Source organism: Aulostomus chinensis, chromosome 3, assembly GCF_037954235.1.
Source record: "Aulostomus chinensis isolate RoL2024-O1b breed Wild chromosome 3, RoL_Achi_v1.0, whole genome shotgun sequence".
In the NCBI taxonomy this organism is placed as follows: domain Eukaryota; kingdom Metazoa; phylum Chordata; class Actinopteri; order Syngnathiformes; family Aulostomidae; genus Aulostomus; species Aulostomus chinensis.
In genome coordinates this window covers 29,832,424-29,851,369 of record NC_141322.1, presented here as the reverse complement: position 1 = coordinate 29,851,369, position 18,946 = coordinate 29,832,424, and the positions used below count along the sequence as shown (strand labels likewise).

Sequence of the window (18,946 nt, the reverse complement as noted above, 5' to 3'; positions counted from 1 at the left end):
GACCTTAATTTGGATAAGAAAACATTGTATGGTGTGTGTAGATTGTAAAGCTATTTGATGCAACTTTGTCTTTTTGAACTCAAGACTCCTATTTGTGAGTTCTTGAAAGGCGAAATTAGCGGCTCAATCATCCTCTTCACATGAGATTATGAGCAGACCTGAACCCACCAAGAACGGTGCATCAAGACAGAAGCTCTAGCTTCCAGTCAGAAACATCTTATTTAATGTCATTCACCATTGGCAAGCTTACCCATAAACTCAGAAAAAGGCCATGGCCACAAAACATCAAAATAAGGATTACAGTCTGGGTCTCAAGAGGGATCACATTATCACCTAGTGTGTGGAGAGGAGAACAAATTAAAACCTTGTGTCTCAATAGTCATCTCTGCTGGAACTGAAGATAAGCAACCCCCGGTTTTGCAAGCTGACAACTTTCCTTTCATTACTTCATGGATTAACAATTCATAAAAACCTGTGACTTGTAAACATGCAGATGCAAAATCACAGTTGCAAAAAGTGTCCTTTGATGATTTGCTAAACCAGGTCTTAAACCGAGGGAGAATAATTATTATTTTCAAGTATTACACAAAATAAGAGCCTTCACAACTGGACCTGTGTTAGTCAAAACCAGCACCTAGTGGACATGAGGCAAGTTGGACCTGCAAGCCCAAAGATGCACAACCAAAGGAAATATCAAAATTATATGGTTCTATAAAATAGTAATCAAATGAGGTTGGCTATTATCAGTTGTCATGAGGAGGTGAGATGAGAGGTAGTATGGCCCTACCGCACCTCAAAATACACACAATACATGAGCCAGTGGCAAAGTGTGTTTTGTAAAGCAGCCACACGAGCTCTGTATGCAATCCATCAGGTTTAGGTGATGCTGTGATATCAGTGCAATTGTACAACAATTATTTTTGATAGAAAATCATTAAAATGCTGAAGGTGAAGTTGAACAGATGCCTTGTTCTCTTGACACTTGTTTCCACACAGCTCATTGACAGGTTCCAGCTCCTGCACAGTTATGAGTGACTCACACTCATACACAACCTTAGCATTTTCTGTGGTGCATATACTCCTTTTTTAACAGAATGTATTCATTCTGTACTATTTGTGTCATTTAAATGCCTGGAAGACCACGATAAGAAAAAAAATTAAACCTGGTGTAAAAATAGAGATACTGCATGAGATGAATACAGTCAGTGGGATACCCAACCAGTGCATCATATCTATTTTTCGCACAAGGTCTATTTTCCTTTCTCTGGACATTCAAAAAGACAGAGCCTCCATAGACATGGCTCGTGCAACTGATGTAACGCATCATTGAAGACTCCAGTGTGTTTCAGGTGTAACAGGCATCGTAATCATACATCATGGGGGGGGGGAAAGGATGCCCATATGGAGAGAGAAAGTCACCCGTGGGAGGAGGGTGGTTGTTGGGTCTACCCAACACCAGACTTTGCGACTAAAGATGACTGTTCAGTTTCACATGCAACCGTGAGTCAGGACCGTCTTAAAAGCCATGATAATGATCATCCCCAAACTTTAACCATGTGCTTATTACTGGGTCCAGGACAAAGAAAAATCAAAAACTTGATCAAGTAGTGACTTTATCCCAAGCCACGTTTTCTTAATCCAATCCAAGTGTTTTTGTGGTTGAAACTTGGACCTCAAATGATGCACTGACACATCATAAAACACCATTTTTTTCCCAAAATGGATTGCCTTTGTTCTGAAGGTGATACACCACCACAATTGGTAGTTTCCTTCGTGGTGTTCATCATAATAGAGGATGTGCACCTTGTGGCCTTTCTTGTAGGTGCAGCTCTACTTGTCTGAAGCATTATAAGGGTAGTGATAGCGGTATATAATAACAGTGATTTAATGGACTGATAACATCTGTAGTGTGTGTGTGTGATTTATTGTCCTGCTGAAAGGCACTTGAGAGATGAATCCATTAGCCGTAGCCTGGATCTAACATTTGACCTTTTCTTTATGGGCTCTCTCTCATTGTTTGGCCACCCTGCATGTTGGTGGGGGGGGGGACTACTGAGGTTCAACAGTGGTTTGCATGTTAAATAACTTTAAATGATTCCAGGATTATCATTATTAAATGATTTGCAAACATCCACAAAAATAATGAAGGGGTTTAACTGCCAGTGATGCCACCCAATGAACCCAAATACTTTCAAGTGTTTTTCTCTTGCACATAAAATTTCATCTTTGATCTGAGAATGAAGACTCCTGTGAGTCAGTCAGTAAATCTTTTTGAGTGCAGAAGTCTAAGTAGTGACTTCACAATAGACATTAAAGTGGGTGTGGATAAAAAAGATGGCGAGACAGGACAAACAAGAGGATAACATGCAATGAAGTTTGCGAGTCAAAGTCAAAGCCACAACACTGTGACCACATGTGGCATATGGAGCGAATACAAAGAAATATACATATGTATATTTTATTGATCTTATGCCTCATTGAACATGTCCACAGCTGAGAGACTGCAATAATCTGGATATTGTTTTTAATTTTTATTTTAATTGAAAGACAATGCTTTTATTACACAACTGCCACAAGTTTTTTAGATGTTTTAGATTGTTAATACTTTTTTTGTGCACTCTATTGAAAGTTTGCTGTATTCCCTTTAGAAAGTTACTTGCAAACTAATATTTCCAAAATAAATTATTTGCTTTCTGTCAGCTGAGATTGAGTAACATCCTTTACTGCACCCTTTTAATTTGTTTGCAACTTCCCTAAATGTCAGGACAGCAGATTAAAATCTAAAACAAAGCCTGCATTGAACATCAAGACAATATATTCTAAAGATTTAACGTCTAACCATTTTGACAAAAAAACAAACAATAAAATAAATAGATATTCATTCAAAACTGAACTGATTTACCTGTTATTGCTGGTTTTAAATCCAGCTTTGGAGTTAGATGTCAGACAAGCGTTAGATATTAACCACATCCACTCCCACCCCTCCCCACCCCCAGAAAAATAACATCTATCTGACATGAAATTGATTGTCAAAACACTGTTAAGGCACAAAAAGCTTTTGGAAAATTAAAACTTCATCTTAAGCCTCAAAAAACATTTTAGAAAAGGCAGATAACAGGCCTAGAAAAGCAGCTTCTAATCAAACAACAAGGACGATTACCTCATAACTGGTTTTGTAACCATAAAGCACAATAAATAAATTGCAGAAGTTGCAAAGTGTTACACAGTAAACCATTAAATCTCCAAGGGTTACACATTTAGGGTGAATGATGTACATATTTATGCCACAGAAAACCAAAATTCTCCTTAAACACAAAAATAGACGTGAAATAAAAAGAAGTGACTGAACAACAGTCGATCAAGCCAGGAGGAGGTGGCTAAAGATCAAGCTGGAAATATGGAACCACTTAGGACCTGAGCACCCATGAAAGGGTTAAAGATGGCTACAGGATAAGTGGAGCTCGTTTATCGCAAATTTGACAGTGGTAGTTAAATGGTGAGTTTTCCCTCCGAGCTGCCAGTCCAGAGAAGCGGAGGGGGCTCTCTGTTCTCTTCACCTCCGCTCCTCTTTTATTGTTTATGGCCGTCTCCTCATCTTTGCCCTAAACTGTGTGTGTGAAACGGGACAAAGGAGATTTTCTGTTCTGTCTCTTCTCGTCATTTTCCACACTGCTAAAGCCTAAAGATAATCTTAACAACTTCATCTCCATCCATCTTGTCGTCTCCCTTCTACCCCTCTCGTCTCTATTTGTCCTCCATCGTGGAACTAAATCTTCAACTTGCCACCCCTGGAGTCCATGCAGATGTCCGCAGCCTGGCGCTGAAGCCGGCGATTGCCAGCAGCCCAGATGCATTTGCGACTCTTTGCCATTGTGATATCCTTGCTATCTGAGGTGATCAGGATGGGGTCCGGCGCCGTACAGAAACAAAGTGGTGAGTACCCTGAGGGAACTTTGAAGCTGCACTTTTTAAAATTGATTATTTCTATACTTTAGCTCTAACTGACTTAGATGCAGAAAAAAATAAACAAATACAAAAAAAATGTTTTTGGTACATATTATGAACATTAAAAAAAAAATTAAAACTAAAATAGAAAAATTATAATCATAAAGAAAATTACACTGAACAACACGCGTTGGTGAAAAGAAAAAATAAGAGAGCTGCATATATTTACTGAATCTGTATGGCTTACATAATCTGAAGAGCAAGAGGTTCAGTTCTTCGCTCAATTTTAACATCTGTTGACAGTGTAAGGATTTCATTTGTGGCGTTTGAGATTTCATGCTAGATTTTCCTCCAGTAGTCCAAATCTAGAACACTTGACTGTGACACAACCGGACTGCGACTGGACATGTGACATCTAAATAATGAGTGAATACATTTCAGATCCTCGCCAGGGATTTTTATTTCCATCTTTTTGGGTGTCTCAGCCTCTCACTCCTTGTTAAACTCTGGAAATCCTCCTCAAATCTAGATGTGTAGATAAAATCTAAAGGCATAAAGACTTTGCGATGACAGTGACCTGACCACCGGCTGGCAAGGACGTGGTGACCCTCACACTCCCCGCTATCTGGTATTTCCTCAGGAATTAGGACTAATAGTTGAGAATCCGGTCACAATTACACCATCAATCTGGCTTCCGACGTTCCCCTCACGGCCCCTGTCAGCTGAGCAGGGGTGAGGCGTGAGCTGCTGATTAAAAGGGGCTGCGTGGAGCCGTCAGGTGCCGCTGACTCTCGTTTGAGATAACAGCTTGTGACAGCAAGATTGCACTGTTTTAAATGTTGGTTTAATGGAGTCAGACAATTGCAAAGAGAGATATAAACTATGCCTGAAATAAAAATGGGATTTTGTGCAGGTACAGTAAACTACTACTATGATAGTAAACTAAAACTGTGATGGAATATTCCATGGATGCCATTTTTTACATGAAAGTCAAGCACTTTTCAGTTTATTTCAATCTGCTCCAGCACTTATACCAAAGGTCCACAACAAATCTCCAAATGCCAAATGTTTTTGATACTATAACCCCCAAGTAATTGTTCTTAGGCTTTCCTCAACATATCGGTGTCTTAATGTGGCAATTTGGGGGGATTTTTGACCAGTTTCAACAACCAAGTGGTGAAAAATTGTTACATTTTGCACCACACAATATCAGCCCAAAAACTGCTGCGAGAAGTTGACATAAGTGTGCATGAGACTCGCCATCATGTGCTGAGCACTTTTCATACAAAATTTAATAGATGCCTAACCAAGACACAGTGTTTGTTATTCATCTCAAATCAATCTACACTTCACTCCCAGACAAAAAATGAGTCTAACGCTTAACAAACCACAGTTGTTTAAAAATGTGTTATAAACCCAGAGATTTATTATGAAAGTAATCCAGTAATGTTAAAGCAGTGTCAGGCACTTAACTCTGTATCCAAACACTTTCCAAACCTTGAAAATTCCACTGGAAAATTCAAGTTATTTCAAGAAATTCCAGCATTGGTGGGAACCTTGATGTAACAGGTGTATCATGAAATACATCGATAAAATGAAATAAAATCATGGCGATCTTACTAAATAACTACCACCATAAAAGCATATGATCTAAATCCTAAGAATGTATTCAATACATATCAAAATATTGCCATGTGCCCAATAAAGACTGAAAATGTACCTAAATTGTAATCCACTTAACAGAAAGTTGCATAAAATTACATACAACATTTCTATGTAGTTGTGGACAGAGACATTCGACACTTTGACACTAACGCAGGATTGAAGTTCAACACCATTTCCAGGTCAGAGAGGTCAAATGTTAGTTGTGGGCAAGACAGATTGACCTGCTGTCACAATGCATCACTTCTTAACAGACAGATTTATGTAGTCATCTTGTTCACCCCTTCCGCTTTCTTTCCTTCTCCCTCATTTACCCCCTCAAACACTCACCTCTTGCCTCCGACCCTCCCTTCCTTTCACTCCCGCCGTCTGTCACATCTGGACTTGGTTCCTTTAGCTGTTAAAACACACACATACATACACAGTTAAGTCTTTCGAAGCGGGAAAGTTGAACCATAGAAGTAATTGTATGTGTTTCTCTAACTGTAGGTAATCATAAGCACATGTGACTGGTTTGGGGGTGGGGGGTATATCTGTGATAAATGTAATGCTTCTCTGGTTTTCTGGTTGCAGACAATTGACTTTGAAGCAGTATACAGTGAAAAATAATCACCTTGTGTGGATTTTGTTGTACAATCATTCATGCAATCACCAACAGAAAAGAACTGCACCTGTTAGTGTGGGGATTATGATTGACGCTGATAAAGCATATAAAAGCAGATAAAGCAGAAGCATATGACAGAAAAACAATATTATTGAATCATTTTGGGGCCTTAAAGGTGAACAAATGATTTTCGGTTCACTGCCTCTCAGAAGCCTGACAAACACAGGTAAAATAGTGGGATTCCCCGTCAGTCAATGGTTCACATCATCAATTGGAAAGTCAAGAAGATCTTACTTGACACCGTTTCCTCGCTCAAGTCTGACCGCAAATAATTTGTGTACAAGTACTCTCTTTCTGAACAGATGAGATAAGTACTACTGCTGTTGTACTCAACTACTGTAATGTAAATTTCAAGCATCTTTCAAGCAAACCATAAATCTATGGTCATTTTATCTGAATATAGCCTGAAATTTGCTGAACATTCAAACTGTTGCTGTGGACTGTGAGTGCTAATGGGACACTGCAACTGGCGAGTGGCGAGCCATGCAAAATTAGCTGTACACTCACAGGACCTTATAACGCTAACAGCACATTGTGTTTAACCACTACAAATATATTTGAGCCAGCAGCCAACATAGAATTGATTTACAAGGAAGCAAGGCCCAGCTAGCATAGGAGGTAGCATGGCATGCTATTTGTGAAATGCACAATTAGACAAGAGCCCCAAATTGCCATGGTAACTAACTTATGTGTAACAGTCAAATCTGTATGGACACAGAAATTATAACCGATTTCACAAAAGTTAAACATGAAAGAAATTTTCAAAATATTCCCTCTTGCATGAGTCCTCGTGTCCAAGGCCATTCTTTGGTTCTCAGCCTTGGATTCAATCATAAACAATGTTTCTATAGTCATTTGTGCCTTAAACTCATTTTCAGTTTCTAAACCTAATGAACATGGAAGCCATTAATCATGTAAAAATTCTAACACACAGTGCTTCAAAATCGCTGCAAGTTATACCTTGTATATACAGTTTAACAGCTCAATAGGACCAACTAACAAGCTTCCTTTAAACTGGTTTAAACTGGTCTCACTCCAAGTATTCAGCACATTGACACTTAAGGATGAATTAGCTTCAACAGACTGATCAATTAAAACACATACACACAAAAACTACATTTAATACCTTAACTTTGGTGTGTATGAATTTCTTAAACCGTCAGCAGTCAAGCTCTCACAAACCAGCTAACTGCGTGTTAACGCCCCCTGTACAAATGCAAATGGCGTCGTTCACTCGCAACGTAACAGCGCCATCTTGAAATACTGCCGCGGTGCTCTCGCGCCACCCATCCCGCTTCCTCTCAACCTTATGTCACTCTTCTCCTAATTTAAAGATTCAAGCTACAGCAATGTTTGCCCTGTGAGAAAAGATTAAGGTGGTTTTTGGTCCATTTACCTCAAGAACACAAGTGAAGTTTCCACAAGTGGAACGGCGCGCTTTTTTTTTTTTAAGGAAGAGTGGGCGGGTCCCTCACCTTTAGTAACCTGGGCGTCACATCTACTGACTTCATTGGTTCCACTTCCAATGGTTCCACCGTTCTTTTTTTCCGAATAAAACAAAGCTTTCGCTCAAAATCCACAAGTTGTTCATTTCTGAATTTCTCAACTTTATACTTTAAATGTGTGGGGTGTTTTTTTTTTAACAACTGTAGAAATAACACTCAAAATATTTATGATAATGTGGAAAGGATTGTCCCCAAAAAAAACTATGTCGATTACAGAAATAAGGCAGTCATTACATCAAATTTTTACTTTTTAAACAGTGGCAGCTGGTGAGATATAATATTAATTGGTGTGGCTGTTTTTATTATACTTAATAGCCAACCCTATATCGTTCAACCTCGCCTGCAGGACCAATGCTCTGTGAAATAGTCAGTAATTGCTCTATTTAATCTCTGAATATTGCAGAGAGCTGAGTACACCCCTTTATCACTGAACATTAATGTCAGGTTTCTCGACTTCTGTATTCAGATTTTTCATCTGTGACCTATGGGCGTCACATTCATGGATCCTAAGTGGGCAAATGTATGTCCCTGTGTGTCAGAAATGTTAAGCAATACACTGCACAGGAACAGAAACTTATTTACTCAAACAAAATGATTTGTGTTCTATATCAATACCATAATATCATGCAATTTAAAAACTAAAAGGGGAATTTTTTTTTTCAAAGACAATTATTTCCGTTTAACATATAACGTAATGACACTCAATGTAAACTTGAAAGATCACGTGTTATCATATCTAAACAGGTTGTTGTACTTTGAACATCAAAGCTCATCATTTAGAATGTGGAATATCAAGATGTAGCTCTACCATCACTTCAAAATGAAAAAAAAATCTGTTAAATAGCTGCACACCTTGAACCCAACTCTTTTGTTTTTTTATTATTATCTTACCATGTCAGGCTACCTGACTCATTTTTCTCGGTATTGTATATATTATGGTGCACAGCAGGTATTCAGAAGTGGCAGCTGCTGTATGTTCCCAGGGGAAAATACACCCTAAAACTGAATTCTATTCAAACGTACTTAAAGCCCACCTGGACTCACCTTTACCTTGATGGTATTTTACTTGCAGTTTACTTGAATTACCAAACTGATCTCTTCCAGTTTCTGTAGCCTCCTATGGAGCTCCCCTCAATAATGGGTTGATTTGATATCGTCAAGATATTTAAAATGTATAAAATAAATAGATGTTAGGAGGGTTCGGCCTGTAATTCAACCATTTGGGAACAAAATGTCAGTGCAGATATTTCAAATTTCATTGAAAGGCAACAGCTGACATGGTGATAAGTTGATACATGGACGTAATCCTCGGAACTTTTAGAAAACCAGATTTTATTGCTGGATTTACAGATGACGATCACTGAGGGGAAAGTCTGTGCACTCGATATTAAAGCAGCATGACACAGTTTTAAGTTACATTACATTTGCATTGGAATCTTTTTTTTTCTAGTTGTGAGGCAGAATTTGTGAGTTTTTACCAGTGAATGAAGGAAATCAGTACATGATTTACTGTATAAATTTAAATAATTTATTGATAAAAAAAGAATGTTTTTTTAAAATGTTTTATTCATGTATTAATTTTTGCTCACTGTCTGGAAATGAAAGAGCCATTCCTCTGTTCTATTCTTTGAAACATCAGTTTGATTCCTACCGTGCACTGACAAGCTAAAATTCTGCATCATGCTGCTTGATGGAGTGAAAGCGGTTGGCAGGAGCTGTAAATTGACCTGTTGTTTCTCTCTTGTTTGTGGGATCCACTGCCACCTGGTATTATTTTTCCCAAAATCTAAACGGCTGACATTACTGTTGTTTTGCTCTCCAAACATGGTGAAATAACCTTCACAACCACTAGAAAGCATTTTGTTGCACCATTTCTCTTTTTCAAATCAGTTCCTCACCTTCTCCTCGTCCTGTGAATTCAGTGTTGGGGTGGAAGTTCCTTTTAAGCGTTAGCATGTTTTCCTGAAATCCCCACGGAGCTTGTTACACATGGTGCTTGTTAAAGACCCAGTGCAATCCCAAGCAAGGTCAAAGGTCACAGTTTTACGCTACCTAAACCTGCCGCTCCTCTTAGAGCGCCTTAAGCCTGCAGATCGATAGCATATGTGTTGAGAGCTGTTTTTCAGACAATGGCTGGAGACCTTGAAGTGCGTCCTTGACTTATTCTGAGGAAATCTGCTCTCCTCTACTCTTCGCTGGACTCTTCCTCACCAAGTCATCCTCTTTCTTCCTCTATTCTCAACTAAAAATAACTGCTCAGCTTTGACAAAGTGAGATTACTTGAAAACCTAATATATTTAAGGTCAAAGTTCATTGCCACCCAAACCAGCTAGTATATTAAATGCAGATAAACTGTTCAGATTTGTGCTAAACAAACAGGATGAGCCTTACGAAACAGACAACACATCACTTCTAAAAAAAACAACAACAAAAATCTGTAAAGGATACTGTTTTACTCGTAGTATATACTTTCATTTTGCCATCAATTACATTTCTGAAGATTCTTGAGGTGTCTCCTACAGCACAGGCCAGCTCCGTCATAGTTTATATTTCTAGACAGACTACGTCTCAACTGGCAGACAAGGACGCTCCACGTTCAAAGGTTTGTAGTTTGTTTTTGCCAAGACTGAGAAGATTGGCTGAGCCAGCTCTTTGTAGCCATCAGTTTCCTATAATCCCACACACAGACAAACACACACCATTAAGAGTTGCTCAAGTGCTTGTGTTTGCCTGGTATCGGTGTGCATGTTCGCACCCCATGTTCCCATCAATGATAGAAAGAATTCCCGGGGATGAACTCCGTCACAGCTCAGTCGTGTTGTAAATCACAGGACGTTTCATATAATAGGAAGTGACTGGGCACTTTTTTGCCATTAACCAGTTTTCACTCAACGGTTGAAGCTTAGGCATCACGGATCTCTCCACACATTTCCACTTTATCAAAAATATGACAGCAAATATGGGGAGACATCTAAATTCTCAAAATGTTGACAAGTTCCCAAATGTACCATTATTGTTGTCTCTGGGAAACTGGATCGGCTCGGTTGGGTCGAATCGTCTTCCAGAGGACTCAGCCCCTAAACACTTACACAGTCACACTTTCTTCACTCGCTGTTTTTCACTGTGAACAAATACGTATTTCTATCTTTCTTTCTTTCTTTCTTTTGGATTAATCGGTGCTATCAGAGATCAAGATGGCTTTGGTACAGAATATGAACCATTTAAACAATATTCTACAACACAAAGCGACATGTTTTCTTTATGACAAACCTGTGAGGAATACAGTACAGTGCCAAATCCATCCATTTCCAATGTGTCATTCTATCAACCTGGAACTTCTGTGAAACTAATAAACCTGATCCAGGGCATACGCTGGGGTGACTGACGACAGCTAGGACATAAATCCTGCCAGTGGCCAAGAACTCTTCAGGATCCAGGAGCTACAATTTGATTACTACTTGCTTGCAATATTGCCAAAATCTCACCACCAAATTTAATAAAAATCTGCCCATTAGTGTTGAATAACAGGTTCAGCCTTGTCTTCTCTCTTTTATACATCTTGGCCTATTCTGGCATTGCACACTCAGTCAGCAGAAGAGTAAGCCTGCGTTCTGAATTGCATACTAACGCGCTGCTTACTATGCTGCAGCTTTCTACTTCCTACTGAAGTAATTATTAGTGTGTCATGTACCGCTTATTGTTCGCACTGATGAACAGAATGACATGAGCACACGCGCAGACTGGCGTGGTTAGGAAAAGAGGAAAATGTCTCTGCCCGTGAAATGCAACCCTGAGGTCAGTGAGGAGAAGGACAGTCTGAAGGTGATCAGCAGGGATGCTTGTCAGGATGTGACATTTGACTTGGAGCCACATGTACTGTAGTACTGCAGCTACAAATGGCTGCTCTCCCCCATCTTATAAACAATGACACAGAATTTCAATTGAAAACTGCTTTACTGTTGGTTAAACCTTGGATATACGATTCCAATGCATGCACTTTGGATAATATTTTATTGAATTTTTTTTTTTTTTTACGCTCCCGTAGGAATCCTCACCTTTGATATTAATGCTCTCACATAAAACAAAACTCCTTTAAAATTTGCATGAATTATTGTCCCTCAGTCAAATATCAGCCTGTTAATCATGAAGTACTGAACCAAGATTAGTCGAAAATACATTCAAACAAAATAAACTGGAATATCTACGATCCGTTTTTATTCATATTAGTTATGTCAGTTAATCTCACTTGTACTCAAGTATGTTTTATTTTATTTCCTTAAGAAGAAACAGAGTAAACGCCATTGACCTTTGAGTTCGGTAAACACAACTGAGCAAACAAGCTGTTGTACATGCAGATTTCCAAATGTTACGAAGAGCCGCACAGAAGGAACTGATACGGAAATTATTCTTAGAAGGTTAGAAAGGTTATGTTTATAATTTCACAGAAGCAGTAAAGTTTCATGAACAAAGTGTTTCCAGACTTGTTTGAACACACAGACACACTTTGAGACACACTCACCAGGGACTTGGCCACAGGTATTTTGTGAGAATCAGACTCTGAGATTGTTCAGACTCACGCACACTCGCCGCTTGCCCTTCACCTCCTCAGTATTCAGTCCATCTTTCCATCCCTCCTAACTTCATTCCATAAGCCTTTCCGTCCCACCTTGCCCGTCTTTCCGTATCCCTCCTTATCCCAGACGGATTGGAGGCATTCCTGCTTTGTGGAGTCTTGTGTGTATCTGGGAGCAGACATCGCTGTAATAATATAATAAGACTCATTTTGGCTCGCATAAGTCTGACTGTCATGCTGCAAAGACATGTGAAATCCATTGTCAGAGCGCTGCACAGACCTGTCTCCCTTTGAGTGCAAGAATAAAATGTTTACTTTTTATTTTCCCCGATATATTTAATGGGTTTATATATCATAAGTTAATAAGGAAACACAGACCCATGCTGGCAGAGAGAACGGCAGACTGGTAGACCTACAAGACACTGCGGCAGACTACTGCTCCCTGCTGTGTTTTTGGAATTCTGCTGGCAGGCACATTTAATAAAGCCTCAGAGAGTAATAGTACCGACCGTTTAGCAGCGATGGAGAGCAGACATACTGAAAATATACATCAGCACTCATAAAATTGCGTCATTTATTCCAAAACAGTTTGAAAAACAGTGAAAACGGCCTTGTTGATCAAAACTGTTACTATAAAATAAAATCATTATTACCAGTGCTGTGACGGGGCTATGTCACGTCACGGCACATCAAATCATCTAATCAGAATGTGGTGACATCACTACATGCCCCATCCCTTTAATTGTTGGACTGCATGTTGCTTGAGGGGCAGGGCCATGGACTGTGGGGCGGTCACCGCGCCTGTAATCTCGGTCAGCACATTCTGTCATCTTTGATCTCTAACTGCTTTGATCTCACAGCTGACGTTGATCGGATGAACAGTTGTTGAGGGAATGGAGTCAGAGACATACGTACAAACAAAAATTTCCAGCGGCTTCTCTGGTCAGATTATGATTATAATTGCTCCTCTAATTTAATCTAATCTCTAAATATCTGTTCTGCAGCTCACAGAGAGACATCGGAGGATTGTCGAAGCTGTCTGGAGTGTTCCCGTGACAATGGCTGCGTGCGTTGCCCCGAGCGACTCTTCCTGTTCCTTCAGAGGGTCGGGATTTCTCACCACGGAACTTGTCTCCACGCCTGCCCTGCTGGACACTACGGACAAAGAGGGAAGGACATCAACCGCTGCATGAGTATGTTCTAGAGATGATGGAACTTTTTTTCTTCGTCAGCACATGCGATTCTTTCATTGTCAGGCCGTGCCCAAACACAGGTTTACACACTTCAACGAGGCACCTTGCTTACTGTCTTGGGACATACGGCCCCCCAAAAATACAGTTTTTGTTTAACTGACCAACACTGAGATGCCAACGAGCCCTCAGAGAGAGTATCCTCATCTGCTAATCCATCTCATTTGCGTCTCACCATCGAGACTAAAGTAAAACTCAAGTCAACAACTGTAGTTTCCCTCTGAGTGAATGTGCGATGGTCTCTTTCCTCTCAGAGTGTCGCTCTTTGGACTGCGAGCACTGTTTCAGCCGGGATTTCTGCACCAAGTGTAAGCCTGGCTTCCAGCTCTACAAAGGCAAATGTCTGACAAGCTGCCCAGAGGGAACCTTCTCCCACCAGACAGACTGCCTCGGTAAGGCCCAACTCAGTTACGGCTGTCAAGGTTTGGTGAGAGTATTTCACAGGTAAATACGTAAAGGAATTGATAACTTGACATGTCATCCAAACACCTCAAGCTGACTTGTTGGTCGTGATGACGGTGAAGCTAACTGTCTGTATCACAGCGCTCCAGTGTCTCCCAGAAACTATTACAAGATGTGACTATTTATTTCAGTTGTTCTATTGGCATTGTCCTGCTGTTTTTAATGGTGGCTGATCTTTAACAAATACATGCTACTGCTTTTTGAATGACAAACCTCAGCTGTTTTAGCAAATCTGTTTCATAAAATAGCGAAACTGTGCGATTGGGTCTAGGGCAAGGTAGGGAAGTCAGCAGGCACTGAGAACTGTACTGAAACACGGGTTAAGGAGTTTCACGTTTATTCACCACAACAATGTTACCTGGTTTTTAAAAAATCTGGATAGCTTCAAATGCACAGTTGTAATGGGCAGACGTGTTCCATATTTCACACTCCCGGTCAGGAGGGGGCAGCATTACCAGAAATGCTGAGGTTTTGACGCAGAAAAACCCCACTTCAGAGCGGAGAAACAAGTCAATATTAAGGCTCAGGTCAAAGTTCTGAAACTCACAGCTGAAAACCTGAACCAGACAAACAGCCGTCTCCTGCTACAAAGCCTGGTGTTTAACCCAGAAGGTGGACCCGCTATCATAGCGCAGCCTTTCCTCTTGTAGAATTGTTTGATACATTTTTCTTTAGAAAAAAAAAAGCATTGGCATCTTGTGTATTGTAGCTCACAGAACAATGCAACGCCAACATTTTTTTTCCCTTGGAACTGGGATGAACAAGACCTTCGATTCCTACATCATAAACCATCATCATTTTTCATGATGGATGCCATTTGATTTGAAAGGCAGCATACTTCTGGGTTCAGCTGTGCTTTATTAACTACAAATACAATATATACCACTAGTCTTTGGCATTGTGATGGCAATAAGAAAATATATCATGCATTTAATAGATTGAGAACATCTGCAACAGGTGGATTCTATTAAATCGTGTATATCTGAACAATAATCACCGGTGTAAACTTCATGAATATCATGGAAACAACAGTAAAAGCAGGACACAAGAGATCATGCGAGCACAACCAGTGCTGCAAGTCCTGTAACCCCAAAAAACCTACCTGCAAAATAGAGTTTGACACCTTTTATAGCCGCTCTGTTTCAAGTTGCTGTCTATTATGAAGTGTTGGGTGAACTTGAGATTCCCTGACCTCGGCCAGCTATAAAATGTAGGCGATGGATCCACCGGTGGAGCTAATCTGAGAGGTTTAATCTACAGCAGACCTCGTCCCGCAGGGCCTCTCCTTTTATCTGCGGACTGCCGCTCTGGCTCTCTGGCAACTTCTTGGCTGTATTTCATGTGTGAATGGTTGAAAAAATTCTTGCGGTTGTGGCTTGTGCTTTTCTCAATCTCACATCAAGCTGATTTTTGTGAAAAACCGTGACTATTGATAAAATACAACTTCCAAGGAACCGGAAGACGCATCTTCAAATATTTTTTAATCACGTGGATCTAATTATTTTTCTCGACTTTGTCTGGAATGTTTCATCAGATTAAATGTTGTCGACAGCTTAATGACATGCTGAAGCTACAAATTAAGCTTTTACTGTCTCAAATAAAGTGACACACTTGGTTGTTTTTCTCTGTCTCTGCTTCCGCATCTACTTCATTTCATCCTTTCCTGACCAAAATATTTTCCAACGTTGAGCCAAACTTTTCATTGCAACACATGATTCACATTAAAAGTCCAGAGAGAGGTTTTAGAATTTATCTCCATATCTTGGTGTGTATCATCTCTCCTGTCTAAGTGAGATAAATTATTGAACTCGCCCATGTATCGTGTTTGTGCAGGACTCCAGATTTACCCTCTGCACCATCTGCAGCTACCGTAGCCACTTGGCACGGTGACCACATCTGGTTTTCATGGCCATGTTAAGTGTTCATGTCTGACTGTTGGTACACACCTCAAGCAAAACCAGAAAAAAAGTCGCTGGAAATCTATTTGTTTTATACCACAAATCTGACAAAGATAATGATGATTACTAAGAAACGTCCCGTCCTGGCCCAGGTTGCTGTTTTTCTGCCAAGGACCGTGTGGAGAAACTGGAATCTACTGATGTTTGTGGGTGACATCACTCATCGGCAACCAATCATGGATGTAATAAACTGTGTATTAATGCCTGAGTTGGGGTTTTTCTATCTTGTATCATAACATCTTTGTCGCTATCTATATCTTCATCTATATAGATATAGATGAAGATATAGATATACAGTATATATGGATAGTGGCACGGTGGGTCAGTGGTTAGCAATGTTGCCCCACAGCAAAAAGGTTCCGGGTTCCAGCACGGGGTCTTTCTGTGTGAGTCTCCATGTTCTCCCTGTTCCTGCTGGGTTCTCTCTGGTACTCCAGCTTCCTCCACAGTCCAAAGACATCAAGAGGGGACCAGGTTAATCCAGACTCTAAATTGACCGTAGGCGTGGCTGGGAGAGCCAATGGTTGTCTGTCTCTATGTGTTGGCCCTGCCATGGACTGGTGACCTGTCCAGGGGGAAGGCTGCTGGGATAGGCTCCACCCCCACCACCCTTAACAGGATAAGAGGTAGAAAATGGATGGATGGATGGATGGTTGCCACTCCCTGGGTTCTGGTATGAATTTAGCGCTTCCTCTTCAGTGTCTCAGGCCCTCTGTGCCTCTCTACAAGCTCAGCTGAGTAATTATTTTCACTTAAAAGAGACGTTCTTCATGTTCTAATAAGCTGAGAGGGGAGGTCATTACTTCTGCCCGTTGGTTAGGGTGCAGACTTGACTCAAATAGTTGTGGTTGGATTTTGATGAAATTTGGTGAAATGATAGAACAGTTGGGGAGCAGTTGAATATGCAGTTGTTAGTGATGATCAGGGCTTTCAGCCTCGAGGTAGAAAAGTGGTATGAGTGACCAGGAAGTGCAGTGGGCTGTTGTGTTGCCTCACAGATTTCGGTGGAACCCTGACTCTGGATCATTTCCTGAATTAAATCAATGGTTCCTCAACCTAAGTTTTTATCGTGGACTTCCTCAAAAATCCTGTCCCAACTTCTTGAGTTCTCCTGCTAGCAGACCAACAAACAACTGAGCAGGCATTGCGCTAACCGACAGGCACCAGGAGACTGCAGACCTCAGCCATTCCCAATGTTCCCTGACTCGTACGCCACCCCTCCGCCAGCTTTGGTGACAATCGCCCTCACTCTTTTGACATAATCCTGTTAACAGTCAAACCACCACTTAGCACATTTCTTCCTCTGCAGAGATAAAAAATAAAGCTTGAATTTGAAAGTTGCCCTGTGTATCTGATGCTGAGACATATTTACCTTGTTCCACTCTTCTCTCTTAGAGGACTGTCACCTGGCTCCCCTGGGAGAGTGGAGCGCCTGGAGCGTCTGTCTCCGAGACGGCGTCACTTGCGGCTTCAGGTGGGGAAAGCAGACCAGGACCCGGGGGGTCATGCAGTCTGGAAGAGTTCCTGAAGGCCAAGCAGCATCAGTCTGCCCGTCTCACAGTGAGACGCAGAGGTGCAGGATGAAGAAAAGATGTCCCACAGGTGAGACGGAAGGGAAGGAGACAAGAGAGAGGAACATTACAGAAGTGCAATATGAGGAAGATGCTGCTAATTCCTCCTCACCCTCAAGTCTAACCCTCCTGCAGTCGTCTTGGTGATGCCTCTGAGTGCTTATTTCCAGGATGATCTCACAGAAAATATGTGAAGTGACCACACAGCATTTCAAAACCACATTGCGTGGTGGTAGGATCCTTTTTCGAGGTGGGCACACAAATTCCATGGTTCATAGTGGTTAACTTTGTTAAAACATGACATCAGAAGGCAGGTGGGGGGCGGGGGGCGGCTGGTACTGACACCATCAGACTTTCCAGCAGGAGACGTATTTTTGAGCATCTTGTTTATATCAACCTCGGTGATGTTTCTGACCAACCATCTTTTGTTCACTTTCACTAAGAGTTTTTGTGCCTCAACCCAATCAGACCTTAACTGGGATGGAACGATGAAACATCATTTTCCAACAGAGTCACCGTCATTATAAAAACCTTCTGAACTAAAAATGATGAGATACATTTGCACTATTTGCCTCGTTGCTGCAGCAGCGAGCACTAGAAGTCTAACTGACCTTCTACTACTTTCATTCCTGTGTGGCACCTGACTTGAACAGATGTCGCATCCTCATGACATAATGAGGTTAAGAGGTCACGGCTGGCTTTGTGGACATTTCACATCTAGTTTCGACATTAGTCTGATGAATTCAGGCTAACGAGTCCAGGTTTCTGTGTCACTGAATTGGTGAAGCCATGATGTCCTGCACGCTTTATGGCCTCCAGGACATCATGGCCCCTGGAATCGAATCTGAAAATAAAAAAAAAACACACACATAGTTTTGTTGACTTTAAAAAAACATGATCAACTGATGCAGCTCCTGTCATGTGACTGGATTCACAAGCAGGTTGAGAGAGGCTTGGTTAAATGGACAAGCTGATCACCATCGTCATGGTAACACGTATCCCTGATAGCATGTCAGCTTCTGTCAAACCAGGCAACTTTAAGAAACTCTGGACATGTTGAACTTCATGGTGCAGGGCTCGGGAAGTCCTGGTCTACATTAGCACCTATGGTAACATAGTCAGCTTAGATTTAAGGCTCAGCTTCCCCAAGAACAGGTCCAGCCCTGCAGCCTAAATCCAGCTCAGACTGTTGAGCTCACTGAGAAAATCCACCTGTATTCATGTGAGAAGGTTTTTATTGCTTCTACCAGCAGAGACTCCACCTGTTTGTCTTGTAATTTTGTGTTTGAATCACAAAAATGCTGATTGTCAGGTTGAGGTAGGTCAGAAGACAGAGTTCATGATGACGACGTGGTG

The 18,946-nt window shown here is 40.9% G+C and overlaps 2 protein-coding genes across 4 annotated transcripts in view; one reads left to right on the top strand and one right to left on the bottom strand.

The window, feature by feature from the left end:
• ptprt (protein tyrosine phosphatase receptor type T) overlaps positions 1-7,523 on the bottom strand; it is a 361,408-nt gene extending 353,885 nt beyond the window's left edge. For all 3 annotated transcript variants that reach the window (XM_086200288.1, XM_086200289.1, XM_086200290.1), the window contains exons 1-3: positions 7,398-7,523; positions 6,221-6,278; positions 5,938-6,004 (exon numbers count right to left, since the gene is read on the bottom strand). In XM_086200288.1, the coding sequence (XP_086056414.1) occupies positions 5,938-6,004; positions 6,221-6,247 (94 nt within the window). In that variant the 5' untranslated portion in view covers positions 6,248-6,278; positions 7,398-7,523. The remainder of the gene's footprint in view (positions 1-5,937; positions 6,005-6,220; positions 6,279-7,397) is intronic.
• Positions 3,523-18,946, top strand: part of rspo4 (R-spondin 4) — a 28,738-nt gene continuing 13,314 nt past the window's right edge. The window contains exons 1-4 of the mRNA XM_086200294.1: positions 3,523-3,933; positions 13,354-13,542; positions 13,854-13,991; positions 17,415-17,621. Coding sequence (XP_086056420.1) covers positions 3,849-3,933; positions 13,354-13,542; positions 13,854-13,991; positions 17,415-17,621 — 619 coding nt within the window. The 5' untranslated portion in view covers positions 3,523-3,848. The remainder of the gene's footprint in view (positions 3,934-13,353; positions 13,543-13,853; positions 13,992-17,414; positions 17,622-18,946) is intronic.